This window comes from Scyliorhinus torazame, chromosome 6 (genome assembly GCF_047496885.1).
Source record: "Scyliorhinus torazame isolate Kashiwa2021f chromosome 6, sScyTor2.1, whole genome shotgun sequence".
NCBI classification, from domain to species: Eukaryota; Metazoa; Chordata; class Chondrichthyes; order Carcharhiniformes; family Scyliorhinidae; genus Scyliorhinus; species Scyliorhinus torazame.
The window spans coordinates 144,568,846-144,591,820 of NC_092712.1; the positions used below are offsets into that span (position 1 = coordinate 144,568,846).

The 22,975-nt window shown below is 47.3% G+C and overlaps 1 protein-coding gene across 3 annotated transcripts in view; it reads right to left on the reverse strand.

The window, feature by feature from the left end:
• ddc (dopa decarboxylase) overlaps positions 1-22,975 on the reverse strand; it is a 310,860-nt gene that overhangs the window by 20,393 nt on the left and 267,492 nt on the right. For all 3 annotated transcript variants that reach the window (XM_072508857.1, XM_072508858.1, XM_072508856.1), the window contains one exon: positions 10,119-10,220. In XM_072508857.1, coding sequence (XP_072364958.1) covers positions 10,119-10,220 — 102 coding nt within the window. The remainder of the gene's footprint in view (positions 1-10,118; positions 10,221-22,975) is intronic.

The following is a 22,975-nucleotide window of genomic DNA, read 5'->3' on the forward strand; positions in this document are numbered from 1 at the left end:
GAATGGACAGTCCCATTGATTGTGGAGATGCCGTCGCAGAGCCAGGAACTGCATGGGGAGTTGTCAGCAACCATCCAGCTCCTGCAGGTGCACCGAGGAGTCCAGCTGAATGCAGGAGCAAGAGGTGGTGCCGATCATGGATGCCACTCAGGCCAACACCACATGAGTGGTGTCCACGGTGGTGGCCTTGGAGGCGAAGGTTTCAGCCATAGGTCAAGATGTCCATGACCTGGGGGAATCTGTGGAGGCTGTGGCCGAGGCTTAGGACAGGGTTTCCCTGTCACAAGCAGCCATGTACCAGAGCCACCTGGACATTGCAGAGGCACTCCAGATTCTGGCCCAGTCACAACTGATGGCATTAGCGGCATTGCGCGGGCTCTGCCCAACGTGACACAGATATAGTGGGAGGCGGCACAGTCACTGGCTGATGTGGCACAGACGCAGGAGGTGGTGGCACAGTCGCAGTGTGATGTGGCGCAGGCCCAGAGGGAAGTGGTCTACTCCTTGTGCGCCATGGCCACATGTATTGAGACCCTAGTTGGGGTGGGTGTTAACCTCCAGGACTGGCAGCGCCTGGTGGCGGGTGAACCTCAGGGATTAGCTCCGCTCGCACCCCTGTCCCATGGAGGCCATCAGGCACCCCAAGGGAGGAGGAGGTGATGGGGCCTCTGCCAGTGACTCCCGCAGTGGAGGTACCGGAACACCATAGCACCTTGGACTCCCCCCTTCACGTCTGGTGGGCAGCGGGCATAACAGGGTAGAACCACGTCACCTGGGATACCCAAGCAGCAGTGGGCCCATCCAGGCCTGGTCGCCCCAGAAGACGGCCGCCAAAGTCCCCTTAGTCTGTGAACCTGGAGACAAATAGCACGTCCTGTGCTCGCCGGCCCAGGGGCACAAGTTGTGCAGCCTCGCTGGCCTGCCCAGAACCCATGTCATGCCCATCCTCGCACTCCCTAGCATCCTCCTCATCGGATGAGGACTGGCATTCATTCCTCTCCTCCCGCACATCACCCCTCCGCTGCACAATGTTGTAGAGGACACAGCAGGCCATCACGATGTGGGAGACCCTCATATTGCCATACTGGAGGGCCCCTCCAGAACGGTCCAGACACCTGAACCGCATCTTCAGGATGCCGTAACATCAATTGTTCACGCCCCTGGTCGCTGCATGGGCATCATTGTAGCCGGTCTCCAAAGTGGATAATACCTGTCTCACAGCTGCCAATCCCTCAGCTGGGTGCGCCTCGAAGAGGACAGGAACTATTGCATGTGCCAGGATAAAGTAGTCTTGCACTTTGCCCGGGTATTGGGTGCAGACGTGCATGATGCGCAGCTCATGGTCACACACCAGCAGCTTTGCAGGCTGCGACAACGGCAGTCGGTGCCTCAACACCCTGGTCCCGAGGTGGGGGTCATCCCGACATCACGGTCCAACCCCTGGTCAACCCTTTTGGTTTGTGAAGATTGACCTGTCATGGGCCGGTACTTGGAGGATGACCTGCATCCCATCGATTATCCCCCAGACCTGGGGCATCTTTGTGATGACGGTGAACCCCTCTGCCCGGACATACTGGTGGACTCGGTCCACATTGAATTTTATGTATTGTGGCGACCGAGCGTATAGGGCCTCTTGAGACAGTGGAAATGCACCTGTGCACCGAGGTCTGAGAGAGTCCGGACACATCCCCACTCAGCACTTGGAAGGATCCTCTGGTTTAAATGTTCAAGGCAACAGTTCCCCATATCCCTGTGGTGCCAGCTGCACCATGATCTAGCAGATTTGTCGCACTGTCCCCTGCTCAGCCGGAGTATTTGACGGCATGCCTGGTTTGGCAGGTCCTCGAATGACAGGCCGGTATACATGAGGCCCTCATGCGTTGCCTCCTTTGTACCCCCTCCTCCTCAGCATGTTGGGAGGCCGACTCCCCACCCTCACAGGCTGCCCCCTGTTCCTTTGGGGGAGGCTCTGCCGCTGCAGCGTCCCCCTTGAGCGGATCCAGCTCGGACAACCTCAGTGCATCCTCCAGAGCTGCGGTGGCTGGGATGAAGGCCATCAGCCGTTCCCCCGGCACTCCACTGTCTGGACCCCTGACCCCTGACACTCTACAAAACCAGGGGTCAGGGTGGGCGGTCAGTGGAGTGCACAGCAAGATGGCTGCTTTGCAGGCTACGGCAATGGCAGGAATTTGGATTTTCCGGCCCATCGCCGAAGTGATTTCGGCATTGCTGACCAGAGAATCCAGCCCACAGTGCGTGATTTAACTAAAATCCCGCCCCCCCCCCCCCCCCCGCCCATGAGGACGCACTCATCATCATTTCTTGCACTGAGAAGCTCCAGCGAGCTCAGCTCCTCCATGTAGGAAGAGATTGTGACACCATTTAAATGGCATCCCGATCTCTCAGCTCCTGATGCAACTCCCAGATTCCCCCAACACCCCAACTTAGCTATAAGGGGGTCATCAAGCCCTCCTGCACTCCACCTCACACGGGCGGGGCACTCCCGGGCCCAATACTGGTACGGGCAAAATGTCAGGCTGGCACCTTGGCACTGCCAGGCAGGCTGCCAGTGCAAAAGTGGCACCAGCAGTGTCAGGGTGCCATCCTACCTGGAGGCCGACCACCCGGGGACCTCCGATCACCTTGGACACCCCCCAGGTACCGTTGCGCCTGGTCCCCGTTTGTGGGGGCCAGTGCTGAACAGCACCCAATTGGGATCTGCTCAGCAAGGCCGATAGATGCCGGGTGGATGTTCGTACCAGTATCAGTATGGCTAAGTGCAAGATTGATCGCAACATCTTGTGCGATCTGGTTCGATCGTGCGAGGCGTAACGGCCATCAGGAATCCCAGGATGACCTCTCCTGGTTCCAGTGGGACACAGCCGGTAGATTGCACCCATAGAGATTAAGATGAAGAAGAAAAGGTGTGCTTATGACAACTGTTGGACGGAGAATACAACAGAGAACCAGGCTGAATATAGAATGTTCAGAAGTGAAGTGAAAAAGCAAATAAGAGAAGCAAAGAGAGAGTATGAAAAAAGACTGGAGCTAACTGAAAAGGGAATCCCAAAATCATCTTCAGGCATATAAATAGTAAAAGGATGGTAAAAGGAGGACTGGGGCTGATTGGGGACCAAATTGGGGATTTATGCATGGTGGCAGGGGCATAGCTGAGGTATGAATTTAATATTTTGATTCTGTCTTTACCAAGGAAGAAGATGCAACGCAGTGAAAGAAGTGGTGATTAATACATGAGAAGGGTTTAAAATTCATAGAGATCTTGGACCGAATGTCTGTACTTAAAGTTTACAAGGCACCGGGACCAGGCGAGGTGCAGCCAAGGATCTTGACAGAGCTGAGTGGAAATTGCAAAGGCAGTGACCATCATTTTTTAAGTCTTCCTTACACTCAAGAGCGGTGCCAATGTACGGGAGATTTGTAAATGTTACACACTCTTGTTTGTAAAAGATGTATCAATAAATCCAACAGCTACACATCGGTCAGTGTAACTTCGGGGTGGGGAAACTTCGAGAAACAATAATTCAAGCAGAATTAAGTCACATGGACAAATGCAGGTTCGTGAAGGGAAGCCAGCACGAGCTTAAGGGAAAATCAAGTTTAACTAACTTGCTATTTTTTAAACAGAGAGGGTTGTTGAGGGTAATGCAGTTGATGTGGTGTACATGGACTTCCAGCATGTCTTTGATTTGGTGCCGCACAACAGACTTGTGAGCAAAATTATAGCTCATGGAACAAAAGAGACAGTAAAAATATGGATATGAAATTGACTGAATGATAGGAAACAGAGATTAGTGATAAATGGATGGCTTTCTGGCTATATTGGGGGAAGGTTTCCAGTGGTGGCCGCTTCAATGTTTGGACCTTTGCTCTTCCTGCTGTATTTTAATGACTTAAACCTTGGAATACAGGGCAGAAGTTCAAAATTTACAGGCTTATATAAAATTTAGAAGCATCTCAAATTGTGAGCAAGATATGCAGAATGTTGAAACGATAAAGATAAATTGTTGCAATGGGCCGACAAGTGACAGATAAAGTTCAATGCGGAAAAAAACACTTACCTTCACAGGAGCAGGCCGTTGGATTTCGGCGGGAGCGGTGCGCACGGCATTTCTGGGAGGTAAGCTTTTCCTTTAAAAAACACTTACCTTCACAGGAGCAGGCCGTTGGATTTCGGCGGGAGCGGTGCGCAAGGCATTTCTGGGAGGTAGGTTTTTCCTTTAAAAAACACTTACCTTCACAGGAGCAGGCCGTTGGATTTCGGCGGGAGCGGTGCGCAAGGCATCTCTGGGAGGTAAGTTTTTCCTTTAAAAAAACACTTCTTTTCTGTTTGTTTTTTTTCGACCCGCGGACTTCTGGGAAGGCCCCCCCCCCCAACCAATAAATTCTGGTGCAGAGGAAACCCGAGACACTACACGTGTAGTGTCTCCCACCCACCCTCCTCCTCTAACCTAATAATAAGATCCATTGGTGCGAGGTAAGTGCCATATTATATTATTATTATTAGCATTATTATATTATATCATTAGCATTGCGCAGGTCAAGGAGACACAGCCGGAGTGAGAGAGATACAGACAGTGAGAATTTGGTAGTTTGGTGCAGTGAGGTAACCAGGAAAGGTAAGTGGTTAATCTAATTGTGCTGTTTTTCAGTTAAAAGTGCAGGGTAGTGTCTGATTGGCTGAAGCTGCCCCCACCATAAACTTAAATTAAACTAATTAATTAATTAGTGATGGGTGGTCAGGTGATGTGCTTGAGCTGCTTGATGTGTAAGCTGGCAGATCCCATTGCGAGCTGCAGCGACCACATCTGCAGTAAGTGTTGGCTGCTCGAAGAGCTCCGGCTCAGAGTTGATGAGCTGGAGTCTGAGCTTCAAACACTGAGGCACATCCGGGAGGGGGAGACTTACCTGGACACTGTGTTTCAGGAGGCAGTCACACCTGTCAGAGTAAGTAGTTTAAATCCTGCCAGTGGCCAGGGACAGCAGGGTGTGACTGCAAGTCAGGCAGGTAAAGGGAACCAGCAGTCAGGAACTCAGGAGCCTCAGCCCTTGACTCTGTCCAACAGGTATGAGGCACTTGCTCCCTGTGTGGATGGCGAACAGGGTTGCAGGAAGGATGAGTCAGCTGACCAAGGCACCATGGTTCAGCAGGCCATTCAAGGGGAAGGAGTAAATAGGCAAGTTGTCGTTGTAGGGGATTCTATTATCAGGGGGATAGATAGTATCCTTTGTGAGCAGGATAAAGAGTCCCGCATGGTATGTTGCCTGCCCGGTGCTAGGGTGCGGGACATCTCTGACCGGCTTGAAAGGATACTGGAGAGGGAGGGGGAGGATCCAGTTGTTGTGGTCCATGTCGGTACCAACAACATAGGCAAGTCTAGGAAAGAGGACCTGTTTAGAGATCATAAAGTGCTAGGATTCAAATTAAAAAACAGGTCCTCAAGGGTCATAATCTCCGGATTACTGCCCGAGCCACGTGCAAATTGGCATAGGGAGGCAAGAATAAGGGAAGTTAACACGTGGCTGAAAGAGTGGTGTGGGAATGAGTGGTTCCTTTTCATGGGACACTGGCATCACTTTTGGGACAGGGGGGACCTATACTGTTGGGATGGTCTCCACCTGAACCGAGCTGGGACCAGTGTTCTGGCGAAAAGAGTAAATAGGGTGGTCAATAGGACATTAAACTAAAGATTGGGGGGGAAGGGAAAGTCAGGGAACCAAGAGGTTAAGTAATCAGCGGGGAGCGTAGCTGCTTAGGAATACAAAAAAACATGAACAGACAAAACTCAAGAGTGGTTACGATTGTCCCCACCCCACAAAATATGACACAGTGTATGGAAAGGCTCAGTAAACCAAGGTCCACCACACTAAGAAAACAAAAAGGGACGGTCAATAGAGAATTAAAGGTGCTATATTTAAATGCGCGCAGTGTACGGAACAAGGTAGATGAGCTTGTGGCCCAGATTGTGACTGGCAGGTATGATGTGGTAGGCATCACAGAGACATGGTTGCAGGGGGTTCAGGACTGGCATTTAAACATCTAGGGATTCTATCGAAAAGACAGAGAGGTGGGCAGAGGGGGCGGGGTTGCCTTGTTAATTAGGAATGAAATTAAATCAATAGCACTAAACGACATAGGGTCAGATGATGTGGAGTCTGTGTGGGTAGAGTTGAGGAACCACAAAGGCAAAAAAACCATAATGGGAGTTATGTACAGGCCTCCTAACAGTGGTCAGGACCAGGGGCACAAAATGCACCACGAAATAGAAAGTGCATGTCAGAAAGGCAAGGTCACAGTGATCATGGGGGATTTTAATATGTAGGTGGACTGGGTAAATAATGCTGCCAGTGGACCCAAGGAAAGGGAATTCATTGAATGTTTACAGGAGGGCTTTTTGGAACAGTTTGTGATGGAGCCCACGAGGGAACAGGCCATTCTGGACTTAGTGTTATGTAATGAGCCAGACTTGATTACAGATCTTAAAGTAAGGGTGCCCTTAGGAGGCAGTGATCATAATATGGTCGACTTCAATCTCCAATTTGAAAGAAAGAAGGTAGAATCAGATGTAAAGGTGTTACAGTTAAATAAAGGTAACTACAGGGGCATGAGGGAGGAACTGACGAAAATCGACTGGGAGCAGAGCCTAGTGGGAAAGACAGTAGAACAGCAATGGCAGGAGTTTCTGGGAGTAATTGAGGACACAGTACAGAGGTTCATCCCAAAGAAAAGAAAGGTTATCAGAAGGGGGATTAGGCAGCCATGGCTGACAAAGGAAGTTAGGGAATGCATCAAAGCAAAAGAGAAAGCCTATAATGTGGCAAAAAGTAGTGGGAAGTCAGAAGATTGGGAAGGCTACAAAAACAAACAGAGGATAACAAAGAGAGAGATAAGGAAAGAGAGGATCAAAGTTGCAGGTAGGTGAGCCAGTAATATTAGGAATGATAGTAAAAGTTTCTTTAAATACATTAAAAACAAACGGGAGGCAAAAGTTGACATTGGGCCGCTCCAAAATGACGCTGGTAATTTTGTGATGGGAGACAAGGAAATAGCTGAGGAACTGAATAAGTACTTTGTGTCAGTCTTCACAGTGGAAGACATGAGTAATATCCCAACAATTCCGGAGAGTCAGGGGGCAGAGTTGAATATGGTAGCCATCACAAAGGAGAAAGTGCTAGAGAAACTAAGAGGTCTAAAAATTGATAAATCTCCGGGCTCAGATGGGCTACATTCTCGAGTTCTAAAGGAGATAGCTGAAGAAATAGTGGAGGCGTTAGTTATGATCTTTCAAAAGTCACTGGAGTCAGGGAAAGTCCCAGAGGATTGGAAAATCGCTGTTGTAACCCCCCTGTTCAAGAAGGGAACAAGGAAAAAGATGGAAAATTATAGGCCAATTAGCCTAACCTCGGTTGTTGGCAAGATTCTAGAATCCATTGTTAAGGATGAGATTTCTAAATTCTTGGAAGTGCAGGGTCGGATTAGGACAAGTCAGCATGGATTTAGTAAGGGGAGGTCGTGCCTGACAAACCTGTTAGAATTCTTTGAAGAGATAACAAATAGGTTAGACCAAGGAGAGCCAATGGATGTTATCTATCTTGACTTCCAAAAGGCCTTTGATAAGGTGCCTCACGGGCGACTGCTGAGTAAATAAGGGCCCATGGTATTCGAGGCAAGGTACTAACATGGATTGACGATTGGCTGTCATGCAGAAGGCAGAGAGTTGGGATAAAAGGTTCTTTTTCGGAATGGCAACCGGTGACGAGTGGTGTCCCACAGGGTTCAGTGTTGGGGCCACAGCTGTTCTCTTTATATATTAAAGATCTAGATGACGGGACTGGGGGCATTCTGGCTAAGTTTGCCGATGATACAAAGATAGGTGGAGGGGCAGGTAGTATGGAGGAGGTGGGGAGGCTGCAGAAAGATTTAGACAGTTTAGGAGAGTGGTCCAAGAAGTGGCTGATGAAATTCAACCTGGGCAAGTGCGAGGTCTTGCACTTTGGAAAAAAGAATAGAGGCGTGGACTATTTTCTAAACGGTGACAAAATTCATAATGCTGAAGTGCAAAGGGACTTGGGAGTCCTAGTCCAGGATTCTCTAAAGGCAAACTTGCAGGTTGAGTCCGTAATTAAGAAAGCAAATGCAATGTTGTCATTCATCTCAAGAGGCTTGGAATATAAAAGCAGGGATGTACTTCTGAAGCTTTATAAAGCATTAGTTAGGCCCCATTTAGAATACTGTGAGCAATTTTGGGGCCCACACCTCAGGAGGACATACTGGCACTGGAGCGGGTCCAGCGGAGATTCACACGGATGATCCCAGGAATGGTAGGCCTAACATACGATGAACGTCTGAGGATTCTGGGATTATATTCATTGGAGTTTAGGAGGTTGAGGGGAGATCTAATAGAAACTTACAAGATAATGAATCGCTTAGATAGGGTGGACGTAGGGAAGTTGTTTCCATTAGCAGGGGAGACTAGGACCCGGGGGCACAGCCTTAGAATAAAAGGGAGTCACTTTAGAACAGAGATGAGGAGAAATTTCTTAAGCCAGAGAGTGGTGGGTCTGTGGAATTCATTGCCACAGAGGGCGGTGGAGGCCGGGACGTTGAGTGTCTTTAAGACAGAAGTTGATAAATTCTTGATTTCTCGAGGAATTAAAGGCTATGGAGAGCGGGTAAATGGAGTTGAAATCAGCCATGATTGAATGGTGGAGTGGACTCGATGGGCCGAATGGCCTTACTTTTGCTCCTATGTCTTATGGTCTTAAATGTGGAGGTATTCATTTTGATAGAAAGAACACAGATGCAATATAAAATAAAGGGCATAATTCTAAAGAGGGTGCAGGAGAAGTAGGAGTTGAGTGTCTATGTACAGAATTTATTCATAGAATCCCTACATTGCCGAAGGCAGCCATTCAGCCCATCAAGTCTGCACCGAAAGAGCACCCTACCCATGCCCATCATCCCGTCCACCTCACCCTATCCCCATAACCCAACCCAACCTGCACAACCCTGGACACTAAGGGGCAATTTACCATGGCGAATCCACCACACATCTTTGGACTGTGGGAGGAAACCAGAGCACCTGGAGGAAACCCACGCAGACACAGGGAGAATGTACAAACGCCACACAGTGACCCAAGGCCGGAATTGAACCAGGATCCCGAGCACTGTGAGGCAGGAGTGCTAACCACTGTGCCACCTTGTGCAACCACAGGTGGTTGACAGGTTGAGACAGCAGTCGAGAAAGCAGTTAGCAAAGCACACAGGGGCACAGAGTACAGGAGCAAGGAGTTCATGTTAAACTTGTATAAAACACTTATTTGTTCTCAACTGGAGTATTGAGCCCCGTTTTGGGCACCGCACTTTCAGAACAATGTGGAAGAGGGACAGTGCAGAATAGATTTGCATTAATGGTTCCAGAGACGGGGGACTTCAGTTCCAAAGATAGCTTGGTGAAGAGAAAGATGAGAGGAGATTTGATAGAGGTATTCAATATCATGAGGGGTTCAGATAGTTAGTGAAAAACTGTTCTCACTCGTGAAAGCATCAAGAATGAGAGGACACCGATTTAAGGTAATTGGCAAAAGAAACAATGGAGGCAGGAGGAAAAATGTTTTTCAAATGATGTTTACGATCTGAAATGCACTATCTGAGGATGTGGTGGTGCTCATGCATTGATGGGACATCACAAGGAAATATTTGGACACATTGTGGGTAGTAAGAGTGAGACACACAGGGGAGCAGCCTCACCAGATCTTCTCTTCAATCCTGTGGTTGCTGTAGCCTCAGAAATCTAAGTGCTGGTGAGCTTTACTGGCCCTATAGTTAGAACCCTTCCTATTACAGAATGGATGTTTCATCGCGCCCCGCCTTCAAACACTGGAGTCTTCTGCTCCCTTAACATTTGAACGGCTTTCCTTATTTTCCGGCTCTGCTGCCATCGTGATGAGGTCATACAATTCCACCCCATCCCCAATTTCCTTGTCTGCGCTTCTATGTATTGGACCTTTGGAAACAAGTATTTGGACTAGAAATCTATATCTCCGTGCTGAAGAGGAAAATATCAGGTGGGATTAATATTAACAGTATTTTTACATACCTTCATTCTGAAGCACACCAGTCCCAATATGACATCATTTTCAATTTCAAATCGTCCATCTTGACGTACCAAACTCTCAAACTCGTGTGCTAGACCCACGTGCTGCAGAAAACACAACATAAATGAATGCTCAAATCCCACTTTTTGACACACCTTTTCTCAGCAAAAATAAACGATGCTGCCACAAAATGAATTAAATTGGACAAATCGTGTTGGAACATTGTCACTGTTTATAGAACATAGAACAGTACAGCACAGAACAGGCCCTTTAGCCCTCGATGTTGTGCCGAGCATTGTCCGAAACCAAGATCAAGCTATCCCACTCCCTGTCATTCTGGTGTGCTCCATGTGCCTATCCAATAACTGCTTGAAAGTTCCTAAAGTGTCTGACTCCACTATCACAGCAGGCAGTCCATTCCACACCCTAACCACTCTCTGAGTAAAGAACCTACCTCAGACACCCCTCCTATATCTCCCACCCTGAATCTTATAGTTATGCCCCCTTGTAACAGCTACATCCACCCGCGGAAATAGACCTATCCTGCAAACCAGGCAGCATCCTGGTAAATCTCATTTGCACCCTTTCCAATGCTTCCACATCCTTCCTATAATGAGGTGACCAGAACTGCACACAATACTCCAAATGTGGTTTCATCAGGGTCATGTATAGTTGCAGCATAACCCCGCGGCTCTTAAACTCAAGCCCCCTGTTAATAAACTCTAACACGCTATAAGCCTTCTTCACGGAACCTTCAGAGATCTGTGGACATGAACCCCAAGATCTCTCTGTTCTTCCACATTCCTCAGAACCCTGCCGTTGACACTGTAATCCGCATTCAAATTTTTTCCACCAAAATGAATCACCTCGTACCTATCAGAGTTAAACTCCATCTGCCATTTTTCGGCCCAGCTCTGCATCCTATCAATGTCTCTTGGCAGCCTACAATAGCCCTCTACCTCATCCACTACTCCACCAATCTTGGTGTCATCAGCAAATTTACTGACCCACCCTTCATCCCCCTTCTCCAAGTCATTGATAAAAATCACAAATAGCGGAGGACCCAGCACTGATCCCTGTGGTACACCGCTGGTAACTGGTCTCCAGTCTGAAAATGTTCCATCCACCACCACCCTCTGTCTTCTATGTGATAGCCAGTTACTTATCCAATTGGCCAAATTTCCCTCTATCCCACACCTCCTTACTTTCTTCATGAGCCGACCATGGGGAACCTCATCAAACGCCTTACTTAAATCCATGTAAACGACATCAACTGCTCTACCTTCATCTACACACTTAGTTACCTCCTCAAAGAATTCAATCAAATTTGTGAGGCAAAACTTATCCTTCACGAATCCGTGTTGACTATCCAGGATTAAGCTGCATCTTTCCAAATGGTCATATATCCTATCTTTCAGGACCTTTTCCATTATCTTCCCGACCACCAAAGTAAGAGTAACTGGCCTATAATTACCAGGGTCATTCCTATTCCCTTTCTTAAACAGAGGAACAACATTCGCCACTCTCCAGTCGTCTGGCACGATCCCCGTGGACAGCGAGGACCCAAAGATCAATGCCAAAGGCTCTGCAATCTCATCCCTTGCCTCCCAAAGAATCCTTGGGTATATCCCATCTGGTCCAGGGGACTTGTCGACCCTCGGGTTTTTCAAAATTGCTAATACATCCTTCCTCAGAACCTCTACTTCCTCCAGCCTTCCCGCCTGAATCACACTCTCATCCTCAAAAACATGGCCCCTCTCCTTTGTGAACACTGAAGAAAAGTATTCATTCAACGCCTCTCCTATTTCTTCTGACTCCATACACAAGTTCCCACTACTGTCCTTGACCGGCCCTACCCTCACCCTGGTCATTCTTTTATTTCTCACATATGAGTAAAAAGCCTTGGGGTTTTCCTTGATCCGACCCGCCAAGGACTTCTCATGCCCCCTCCTAACTCTCCTAAGCCCTTTTTTCAGCTCATTCCTTGCTACGTTGTAACCCTCAAGCGACCCTACTTAACCTTGTTTTCTCATCCTTACATACTCTTCCTGTTTCCTCTTGACAAAACATTCAACCTCTTTTGTGAACCATGGTTCCCTCACACAGCCATTTCCTCCCTGCCTGACAGGGACATGCCTATCATGGACACACAGTATTTGTTCTTTGAACAAGCTCCACTTTTCCTTTGTGCCTTTCCCTGACAGTTTCTGTTCCCATCTTATGCTCCCTAATTCTTGCCTAATCGCATCATAATTACCTCTCCCCGAATTATAAACCTTGCCCTGCCGTATGGCCCTATCCCTCTCCATTGCAATAGTGAAAGACACCGAATTGTGGTCACTATCTCCAAAGTGCTCTCCCACAAACAAATCTAACACTTGGCCCGGTTCATTACCCAGTACCAAATCCAATGTGGCCCCACCTCTTGTCGGTCTATCCACATATTGTGTCAGGAAACCCTCCTGCACACTGTACAAAAACTGCCCATCCGAACTGTTCAACCTATAGAGAATATTCCAATCAATATTTGGAAAGTTAAAGTCACCCGTGACAACTATCCTGAGACCTCCACAGCTATCCATAATCTGTTTTGCAATTTCTTCCTCCACATCTCTATTACTATTTGGGGGCCTATAGAAAACTCCTAACAATGTGACCGCTCCTTTCCTATTTCTAACTACGGCCCATATTACTTCAGTAGGCAGATTCCCTTCAAACTGCCTTTCTGCAGCCGTTAAACTATCCTTGATTAACAATGCTACTCCTCCACCTCTTTTACCACCTTCCCTACTCTTACTGAAACATCTATACCCCGGAACCTCCAACAACCATTCCTGTCCCTGTTATAACAATGTCTCCGTAATGGCCACAACATCGTAGTCCCAAGTACCAATCCACGCTCCAAGTTCACCTACCTTATTCCGGATGCTCCTTGCATTGAAGTAGACACACTTCAACCCACCTTTCTGTCTGCCGGTACATCTCTGCGACCTTGATACCCTCATCAGTACCTCACTACTCTCGACACTGGCTTCTGGAACACAATCGTTTCCCCGGCCCCCTGACAAATTAGTTTAAACCCCCCCCCCGAAGGACCGTAGCAAATTTCCCTCCCAGGATATTGGTGCCCCTCTGGTTCAGGTGCAAACCGTCCTGTCTGTACAGGTCCCACCTTCCCCAGAATGTGCTCCAATTATCCACGTACCTGAAACCCTCCCTCCTACACCATCCCTGCAGCCACGTGTTTATCTGCACTCTCTCCCTGTTCCTCACCTCACTAGCACATGGCACTGGCAACAAACCAGAGATGACAACATGGTTTGTCCTGGCTCTCAGCTTCCACCCTAGCTCCCTAAATTCCTGTTTTAAATCCCCGTCCCTTCTCTTACCAATGTCATTGGTTCCGATGTGTACCACGACTTGTGACTGCTCCCCCTCCCCTTTAAGGATTCTGAAAACACGGTCCGAGACGTCACGGACCCTTGCACCCGGGAGGCAACATACCATCCGTGAGTCTCTTTCGCTGCCACAGAACTGTCTATCTGTCCCTCTAACTATCAATTCCACAATAACTATTGCTCTCCTGCTCTTCCTCCTTCCCTTCTGAGCCACAGGCACGAACTCAGTGCTGGAGATCTGTTCACCGTGACTTACCCCTGGTAGGTCGTCCCCCTCAACAGTATCCAATACGGTATACTTGTTACTGAGGGGAACGACCACAGAAGATCCCTGCACTGACTGCTTCCTCCCAGCCCCTCTCACCGTCACCCATCGACCTTGATTCTTCAGAGTAACTACATCCCTGAAGCTACTATCTGTGACCACCTCTGCCTCCCGAATGATCTGAAGTTCATCCAGCTCCAGCTCCAGTTCCCTAACGCGGTTTCTGAGGAGCTGGAGATGGGTGCACTTCCCACAGGTGAAATCAGCAGGGACACTGACGGCGTCCCTCACCTCAAACATTCTGCAGGAGGAACATTGCACTGCAATGTAATTTAAACATGAAAATATTTATAATTAAGACAAACTACAGGACAGTTTACATGAGGACAGGAAAGTAACTTGGTTGATCATGTATCTGGTGGGAACATGATCAGGGGAACAGGACTAAAATGAGTTTGGAGAGAGTAGTGGCACAGTTGATTTCAGGATTATGCAATTTGTCTTATTGAGTAGGAAGAAGGAATAAAGCACGAGACAGAAATTAGCACCCGTTCTTAACATTTTGAATTATCCTAATCGAGATGAAAACTGGCTCCATGGGCTTCTGGTGCAATTGAACCTCAGAAAGAATGGCACAGAGGCATCACTGATAAATGATAACACTTAAAAAACATGTTGGCTAAGTGACAGTGTAGAACCAGATGGAGGGAGGATGCTTGAATTGGGTCAGGAGAAGCTGCGAGAAAGGAATAATAGAGGAATAATGGTCAGTAACATTGCCAGATATCATATACAGTCTCATGGCTTCATGCCAATTTGCTAACAATCTATCAACCCTTTCTAATGATGAATCCATTCATAATCCTTCAGATGAAACTCTACATGGAGAAAATACTGATGAATAAGCAAAGGTACAGAATGTACTCTTCCAACATCATCCATCGAGCAGGAGATACAAAAGTCTGAGAACACGCACGAAAAGATTCAAAAAGTGCTCCTTCCCCACTGTTACCAGACTCCTAAATGACCCTTTTATGGACTGATCGATTAATACTGTACTCCTGTATGCTTCACCCGATGTCTATGTATTTACATTGTGTAACCATGTGTTGCCCTATTACGTATTTTCTTTTCATGAACTAAATGATCTGTTTGTACGTAGAAAAGTACTTTTCACTGTACCTCGGTGCATGTGACAATAAACAAATCCAAATCCAAATGGAAGTGAACTAGCAGAGACCTAAGTATCTAAACTACAAATGTTGACCTGGATAATATATCGAAGACATCAAAATGAAGGAGTAATCTATTTGACTTCAACCTCAGAAACATATTGATCACTGATGCATCTTTCAATGATTGCTTTGATAAGCATGATTACCATACTGCCCTTGTGAATATATGAAGACTAAAAGGATAACTCAAGGAAGAGTAGAGACAATTAAAGGCCGTAAAGATGAATTGCATGTGGAGGCGGAAAACCTGTGCATTTTTCTCAATGAATACTGTGTGTCTGCAAGGAAGGAGATAAAACAGATATTGGGCGGGATTCTCTCAGCCCGTGCCGGGTTGGAGAATCGCCGGGCCGGGAGCGAATCACGCGACGCCGCCCTGACGTCCGTCCGCCGATTAACCGGTGAGTGGAGAATTGGCACCATTGGCGCCAGCACGGTCGGCGCGGCGCCGGTTGGGGGCTGCGCCAGCGATTCTCCGCCCGGGATCATAGAATTTACAGTGCAGGAGGCCATTCGGGTCTGCACCAGCACTTGGAAAGAACACCCTAACCCAAACCCACACCTCCACCCATAACTTAGTAACCCCACCCAACACTAAGGGCAATTTTGGACACTAAGGGCAGTTTAGCATGACCAATCCGCCTAACCTGCACATCTTTGGTCTGTGGGAGGAAACCGGAGCACCCTGAGGAAACCCACGCAGACACGGGGAGAATGTGCAAACTCTGCACAGACAGTGACACAAGCCGGGAATTGAACCTGGGACCTTGGAGCTGTGAAGCAATTGTGCTTACCACTATGCGACCATGCTGCCCACTATGCTACTGTGCTCCCCTCCTTGGATGGGCCGAGTGGCCGCCTAAAAAAGCCTGAGTCCGACCAGTGCCATTCACATCTGGTCTTACCCAATGAGACCTCGGCATCCATCCTGTCGGGGGTGGCCTGGTGAGGAGGGTGGGGGCGGGCGGGGGGGGGGGGGGGGGGGGGGGGGGGGGGCCTCCTACGTGGCCTGGCCCGCGATCGGGGTCTACCGATCGGCAGGCCGGCCTCTCGTGGTGGGGGCCTCTTTTGCTCCACGCCGGCCCCTGTAGCCCTACGCCAAGTTGTGCCGGGGCCGGCGCGGAGGAGGAGGCTACCGCGCATGCGCGCATTCGCGCCGGTCGCAGCGCACATGCGCAGACCCACGGCGCCCATTTGACGCCGGTATCGGCAGTTGGAGTGGCGTGGGTCGCTCCAGTGTCCTGCTGGCCTCCTGTAGAGCAGAGGAGCACTACACATAGCAGTCCGATGACGCCGTCGTATTTATCTCTAGTTTTTACGATGGCGTCCACACTCTGCCTTCAGATAGGAGAATCCCGTGTTTAAAGAGAAAGACTGTGAAATATTAGATAGGATAAACAAAGTGAAAGAGGAAACATGAAGGTGTTTAACATCCTTGAAGGTGTATAAATCACCATGCCCGGAAGAAACACATTCAAGGCTGTTAAGAGATGCAAGAGAGGATTATCATTTTCTCGTCCTCCTTTGCTGTAGAAATTGTGACAGAGTCGAAGGACGTAGCATTGTTTAGAAAAGGGTAGGCTGAGTAATTACAGGACATTTGGCCGAACCACGGGCATATTATTGGAAAAGCTTCTGGCAGAATAAATCATCATTTAGAGAGACATAGTTTAATTAAGGACAGCCAGAATGGATTCGTTAAAGAAAGGCAGAGTCTGACTAACTTCATTGAATGTTTTAAGGAGGCAACAAGCAGGATCGATAAGGATAGTGCATTTGATGTTGTCTACATGAATTTTAGCAAGACTTTTGACAAGATTATGCACGGCAGACTAGTCTTAAAACTAAAAACTCATGGGATCCAAGGGAAATTTTGATTTAAAATTTGCAAAGTGTTAAGAAGCAAAGGGTGACACATGATTGTGTTAAGACCATAAGACATAGGAGCGGAAGTAAGGCCATTCGGCCCATCGAGTCCACTCCACCATTCAATCATGGCTGATTTCAACTCCATTTACCCGTTCTCTCTCCATAGCCCTTAATTCCTCGAGAAATCAAGAATTTATCAACTTCTGTCTGAAAGACACTCAACGTCCCGGCCTCCACCGCCCTCTGTGGCAATGAATTCCACAGACCCACCACTCTCTGGCTGAAGAAATTTCTCCTCATCTCTGTTATAAAGTGACTCCCTTTTATTCTAAGGCTGTGCCCCCGGGTCCTAGTCTCCCCTGCTAATGGAAACAACTTCCCTCCATCCACCCTATCTAAGCCATTCATTATCTTGTAAGTTTCTATTAGATCTCCCCTCAACCTCCTAAACTCCAATGAATATAATCCCAGGATCCTCAGACGTTCATCGTATGTTAGGCCTACCATTCCTGGGATCATCCGTGTGAATCTCCGCTGGACCCGCTCCAGTGCCAGTATGTCCTCCTGAGGTGTGGGCCCCAAAATTGCTCACAGTATTCTAAATGGGGCCTAACTAATGCTTTATAAAGCTTCAGAAGTACATCCCTGCTTTTATATTCCAAGCCTCTTGAGATGAATGACAACATTGCATTTGCTTTCTTAATTACGGACTCAACCTGCAAGTTTGCCTTTAGAGAATCCTGGACTAGGACTCCCAAGTCCCTTTGCACTTCAGCATTATGAATTTTGTCACCGTTTAGAAAATAGTCCACGCCTCTATTCTTTTTTCCAAAGTGCAAGACCTCGCACTTGCCCACGTTGAATTTTATCAGCCACTTCTTGGACCACTCTCCTAAACTGTCTAAATCTTTCTGCAGCCTCCCCACCTCCTCCATACTACCTGCCCCTCCACCTATCTTTGTATCATCGGCAAACTTAGCCAGAATGCCCCCAGTCCCGTCATCTAGATCGTTAATATATAAAGAGAACACCTGTGGCCCCAACACTGAACCCTGCGGGACACCACTCGTCACCGGTTGCCATTCCGAAAAAGAACCTTTTATCCCAACTCTCTGCCTTCTGCATGACAGCCAATCGTCAATCCATGTTAGTACCTTGCCTCGAATACCATGGGCCCTTATTTACTCAGCAGTCTCCCGTGAGGCACCTTATCAAAGGCCTTTTGGAAGTCAAGATAGATAACATCCATTGGCTCTCCTTGGTCTAACCTATTTGTTATCTCTTCAAAGAATTCTAACAGGTTTGTCAGGCACGACCTCCCCTTACTAAATCCATGCTGACTTGTCCTAATCCGACCCTGCACTTCCAAGAATTTAGAAATCTCATCCTTAACAATGGATTCTAGAATCTTGCCAACAACCGAGGTTAGGCTAATTGGCCTATAATTTTCCATTTTTTCCTTGTTCCCTTCTTGAACAGGGGGGTTACAACAGCGATTTTCCAATCCTCTGGGACTGTCCCTGACTCCAGTGACTTTTGAAAGATCATAACTAACGCCTCCACTATTTCTTCAGCTATCTCCTTTAGAACGCTAGGATGTAGCCCATCTGGGCCCGGAGATTTATCAATTTTTAGACCTCTTAGTTTCTCTAGCACTTTCTCCTTTGTGATGGCTACCATATTCAACTCTGCCCCCTGACTCTCCGGAATTGTTGGGATATTACTCATGTCTTATACTGTGAAGACTGACGCAAAGTACTTATTCAGTTCCTCAGCTATTTCCTTGTCTCCCATCACAAAATTACCAGCGTCATTTTGGAGCGGCCCAATGTCAACTTTTGCCTCCAGTTTGTTTTTAATGTATTTAAAGAAACTTTTACTATCATTCCTAATGTTACTGGCTAGCCTACCTTCATATTTGATCCTCTCTTTCCTTATTTCTCTCTTTGTTATCCTCTGTTTGTTTTTGTAGCCTTCCCACATTATAGGCTTTCTCTTTTGCTTTGATGCATTCCCTAACTTCCTTTGTCAGCCATGGCTGCCTAATCCCCCTTCTGATAACCTTTCTTTTCTTTGGGATGAACCTCTGTACTGTGTCCTCAATTACTCCCAGAAACTCCTGCCATTGCTGTTCTACTGTCTTTCCCACTAGGCTCTGCTCCCAGTTGATTTTCGTCAGTTCCTCCCTCATGCCCCTGTAGTTACCTTTATTTAACTGTAACATCTTTACATCTGATTCTACCTTCTTTCTTTCAAATTGGAGATTGAATTCTACCATATTATGATCACTGCCTCCTAAGTGCTCCCTTACTTTAAGATCTTTAATCAAGTCTGGCTCATTACATAACACTAAGTCCAGAATGGCCTGTTCCCTCGTGGGCTCCATCACAAGCTGTTCCAAAAAGCCCTCCTGTAAACATTCAATGAATTCCCTTTCCTTGGGTCCACAAACATATTGAAGTCCCCCATGATCACTGTGACCGTGCCTTTCTGACATGCACTTTCTATTTTGTGGTGCATTTTGTGCCCCCGGTCCTGACCACTGTTAGGAGGCCTGTACATAACTCCCATTATGGGTTTTTTGCCTTTGTGGTTCCTCAACTCTACCCACACAGACTCCACATCATCTGACCCTATGTCGTTTAGTGCTATTGATTTAATTTCATTCCTAATTAACAAGGCAACCCCGCCCCCTCTGCCCACCTCTCTGTCTTTTCGATAGGTTGTGAATCCCTGGATGTTTAAATGCCAGTCCTGAACCCCCTGCAACCATGTCTCTGTGATGCCTACCACATCATACCTGCCAGTCACAATCTGGGCCACAAGCTCATCTACCTTGTTCCGTACACTGCGCGCATTTAAATATAGCACGTTTAATTCTCTATTGACCGTCCCTTTTTGTTTTCTTAGTGTGGTGGACCTTGGTTTACTGAGCCTTTCCATACACTGTGTCATATTTTGTGGGATGGGGACTATCGTAACCTCTCCTGAGTTTTGTCTTTTCATGCTTTTTTGTATTCCTAAGCAGCTACGCTTCCCACTGATTACTTCACCTCTCGGTTCCCTGACTTTCCCTTCCCCCCCAATCTTTAGTTTAAAGTCCTATTGACCACCCTATTTACTCTTTTCGCCAGAACACTGGTCCCAGCTCGGTTCAGGTGGAGACCATCCCAACGGTATAGGTCCCCCGTCCCAAAACTGATGCCAGTGTCTCATGAAAAGGAACCCCTCTTTCCCACACCACTCTTTCAGCCACGTGTTAACTTCCCTTATTCTTGCCTCCCTATGCCAATTTGCACGTGGCTCGGGCAGTAATCCGGAGATTATGACCCTTGAGGACCTGTTTTTTAATCTGAATCCTAGCTCTTTATAATCTCTAAACAGGTCCTCTTTCCTAGACTTGCCTATGTTATTGGTACCAACATGGACCACAACAACTGGATCCTCCCCCTCCCTCTCCAGTATCCTTTCAAGCCGGTCAGAGATGTCCCGCACCCTAGCACCGGGCAGGCAACATACCATGCGGGACTCTTTATCCTGCTCACAAAGGATACTATCTATCCCCCTGATAATAGAATCCCCTACAACTACAACTTGCCTATTTACTCCCTCCCCTTGAATGGCCTGCTGAACCATGGTGCCTTGGTCACCTGACTCATCCTTCCTGCAGCCCTGTTCGCTATCCACACAGGGAGCAAGTGCCTCATACCTGTTGGACAGAGTCAAGGGCTGGGGCTCCTGAGTTCCTGACTCCTGGTTCCCTTTACCTGCCTGACTTGCAGTCACACCCTGCTGTCCCTGGCCACTGGCAGGATTTAAACTACTTACTGTGACAGGTGTGACTGCCTCCTGAAACACATAGTGTCCAGGTAAGTCTCCCCCTCCCGGATGTGCCTCAGTGTTTGAAGCTCAGACTCCAGCTCATCAACTCTGAGCCGGAGCTCTTCGAGCAGCCAACACTTACTGCAGATGTGGTCGCTGCAGCTCGCAATGGGATCTGCCAGCTCCCATATTATTGGAACTCTGTTTCTAGTGACATTTTGCAGCGCTCAAGACCTTGCTGTTCATAGTGATAAGAAAGACTTACATTTGTGTAATACCATTCTCAACCAATGGTTATCCCAAAGTGCTCGACCGCCAATGTAATACTTTTGAAATGTAGTCACTGTTGCAGCATGGGAAATGTAGCAACCAACTTGTACCTAGCAAGCTCTCACAAACAGCAATTTGATAAATTCCAGATAATATTTTGTTTTGCTGAATGAAGAAAGATAAATATTGATGTGGATGCTGGGAAAGCACCCCTTTCTCTGCCTCAAAATAGTGTCATGATATTTTTATATCCCCCAAAAGGCCAGGTTTAATGTCCCATCCAAATGGCTGCAGCTCTAACAGGACAGCACACACATAAAATAAAGATTCAGAGTTAAGTATATGGAACATGCTGAAAAGGTTTGCAGAAAAGAAGAAGAATTGGAGTACAGTTGATAGTTGGAAATGAAATATGGACTGCAAGAAGATAAATGGGTTGGTCAGATGGTCAGAAAATAAGCAAATGGAACACCATCTGGAAAAGCAAAGGTCAGGCATTTTGGAGGACAAACAAGGCAAGGGAATACACAATAAACGGTAAGAAACTGTGTAGTACCAAGAAACATACACCCTGGAGTATATGTCTACATAGTGGGTGGCACAGCAGCACAGTGATTAGCACTGTTGTCTCACAGCACCAGGGAATGGGTTCCATTCTAGCCTTGGGTGACTGAAGTTTGCATGTTCTCCCCTTAAGTGTCCAAACATGTGCACGTTCGGTGGGGTTACAGGGATGGAGTGGTTAGTGGGCCTAGGTAGGGGTGCTCTTTTGGTGGGTCATTGCAGAATCGATGGGCTGAATGGCCTCCTTCTGCACTGTAGGAATTCAATTCTACATATCCCTTCAGGTAATAGGAGAGAATAGTATAAAACACTTGTTAGACTGCAGCTAGAATACTGCATACATTATTGGTCACCATATCACAGAAAGAATGTCTAGAGGGCAACCACATGAATATTTTAAGGAATGGAGCAATTTAGCTATGGGGAAATATTGAATAAGCTGGGGTTGTTTCCTGCAGAATAGAGAAGGCTGATGGGAGATTTAATTGAGATTTATTAAATTATGAGGGCCTAGATAGAGTGGTTAGCTTCATAAATGCATTAATCATGGAAGACAGTTTATCTTCTATGACTAAGAACATTCTGGAAGAATTTGTTTTTTTAAAAGACACTCTCCCTCAAATGTTTAATCATAGAATCATAGAATTTAGAGTGCAGAATGTGGCCACTACGTCCATCGAGTCTGCACCGGCCCTTGGAAAGAGCACCCCACTTAAGGCCACACCTCCACCCTATCCCCGTAACCCCACCTAGCCTAAAGGCAATTTTAGCATGGCCAATCCACCTGTGGGAGGAAACCAGAGCACCTGTAGGAAACCCACGCAGACACGGGGAGAACATGCAGACTCCACACAGACAGTGACCCAAGCCGGGAATCGAACCTGAGACCATGGAGCTGTGAAGCAACCTGTGCTAACCACTGTACTACCGTGCTTCCCTATGCAAGTACTCTGGTTTCTGCTGTTCCTAGAAAAGACTAGATTTTACAAGAAAAGGTAATTATGCAGTTTTAAAGCAGCTGGAAACCTCTTGACCCTGGTAGATGATTTACACTGGAGTCACATGGTGGTTTATGGCTCTGAAAAAAAAAATGCTTTGTAAAATTGTGTTTAAAGGTTGATTGCTGTTTCGCTTCTTGGATGGTGGGATGGAGGGGGGGGGGGGGGGGATTGGGGAGACAAAAAGGATCAACTGCTTGGAGTATTAGAAGACAACTGTTCCCGAAGCATCAGACCTAGATGAAAGCAAAAAGTGAATGGAAGTTACTCAGATGTCACCCTGCATTATTCAATAACTGCAAATTTTCCATGAAGTTTGCCTGAATGGTAGTGCAAGAGTCATTGATTGTTTCAGAGACTGGTACTGTGAGACCAATCGTGTAACTCTACTTTCATATTTCTTCTTGTTTTCATTTTTGTTTCGACATCCTGGGCAAG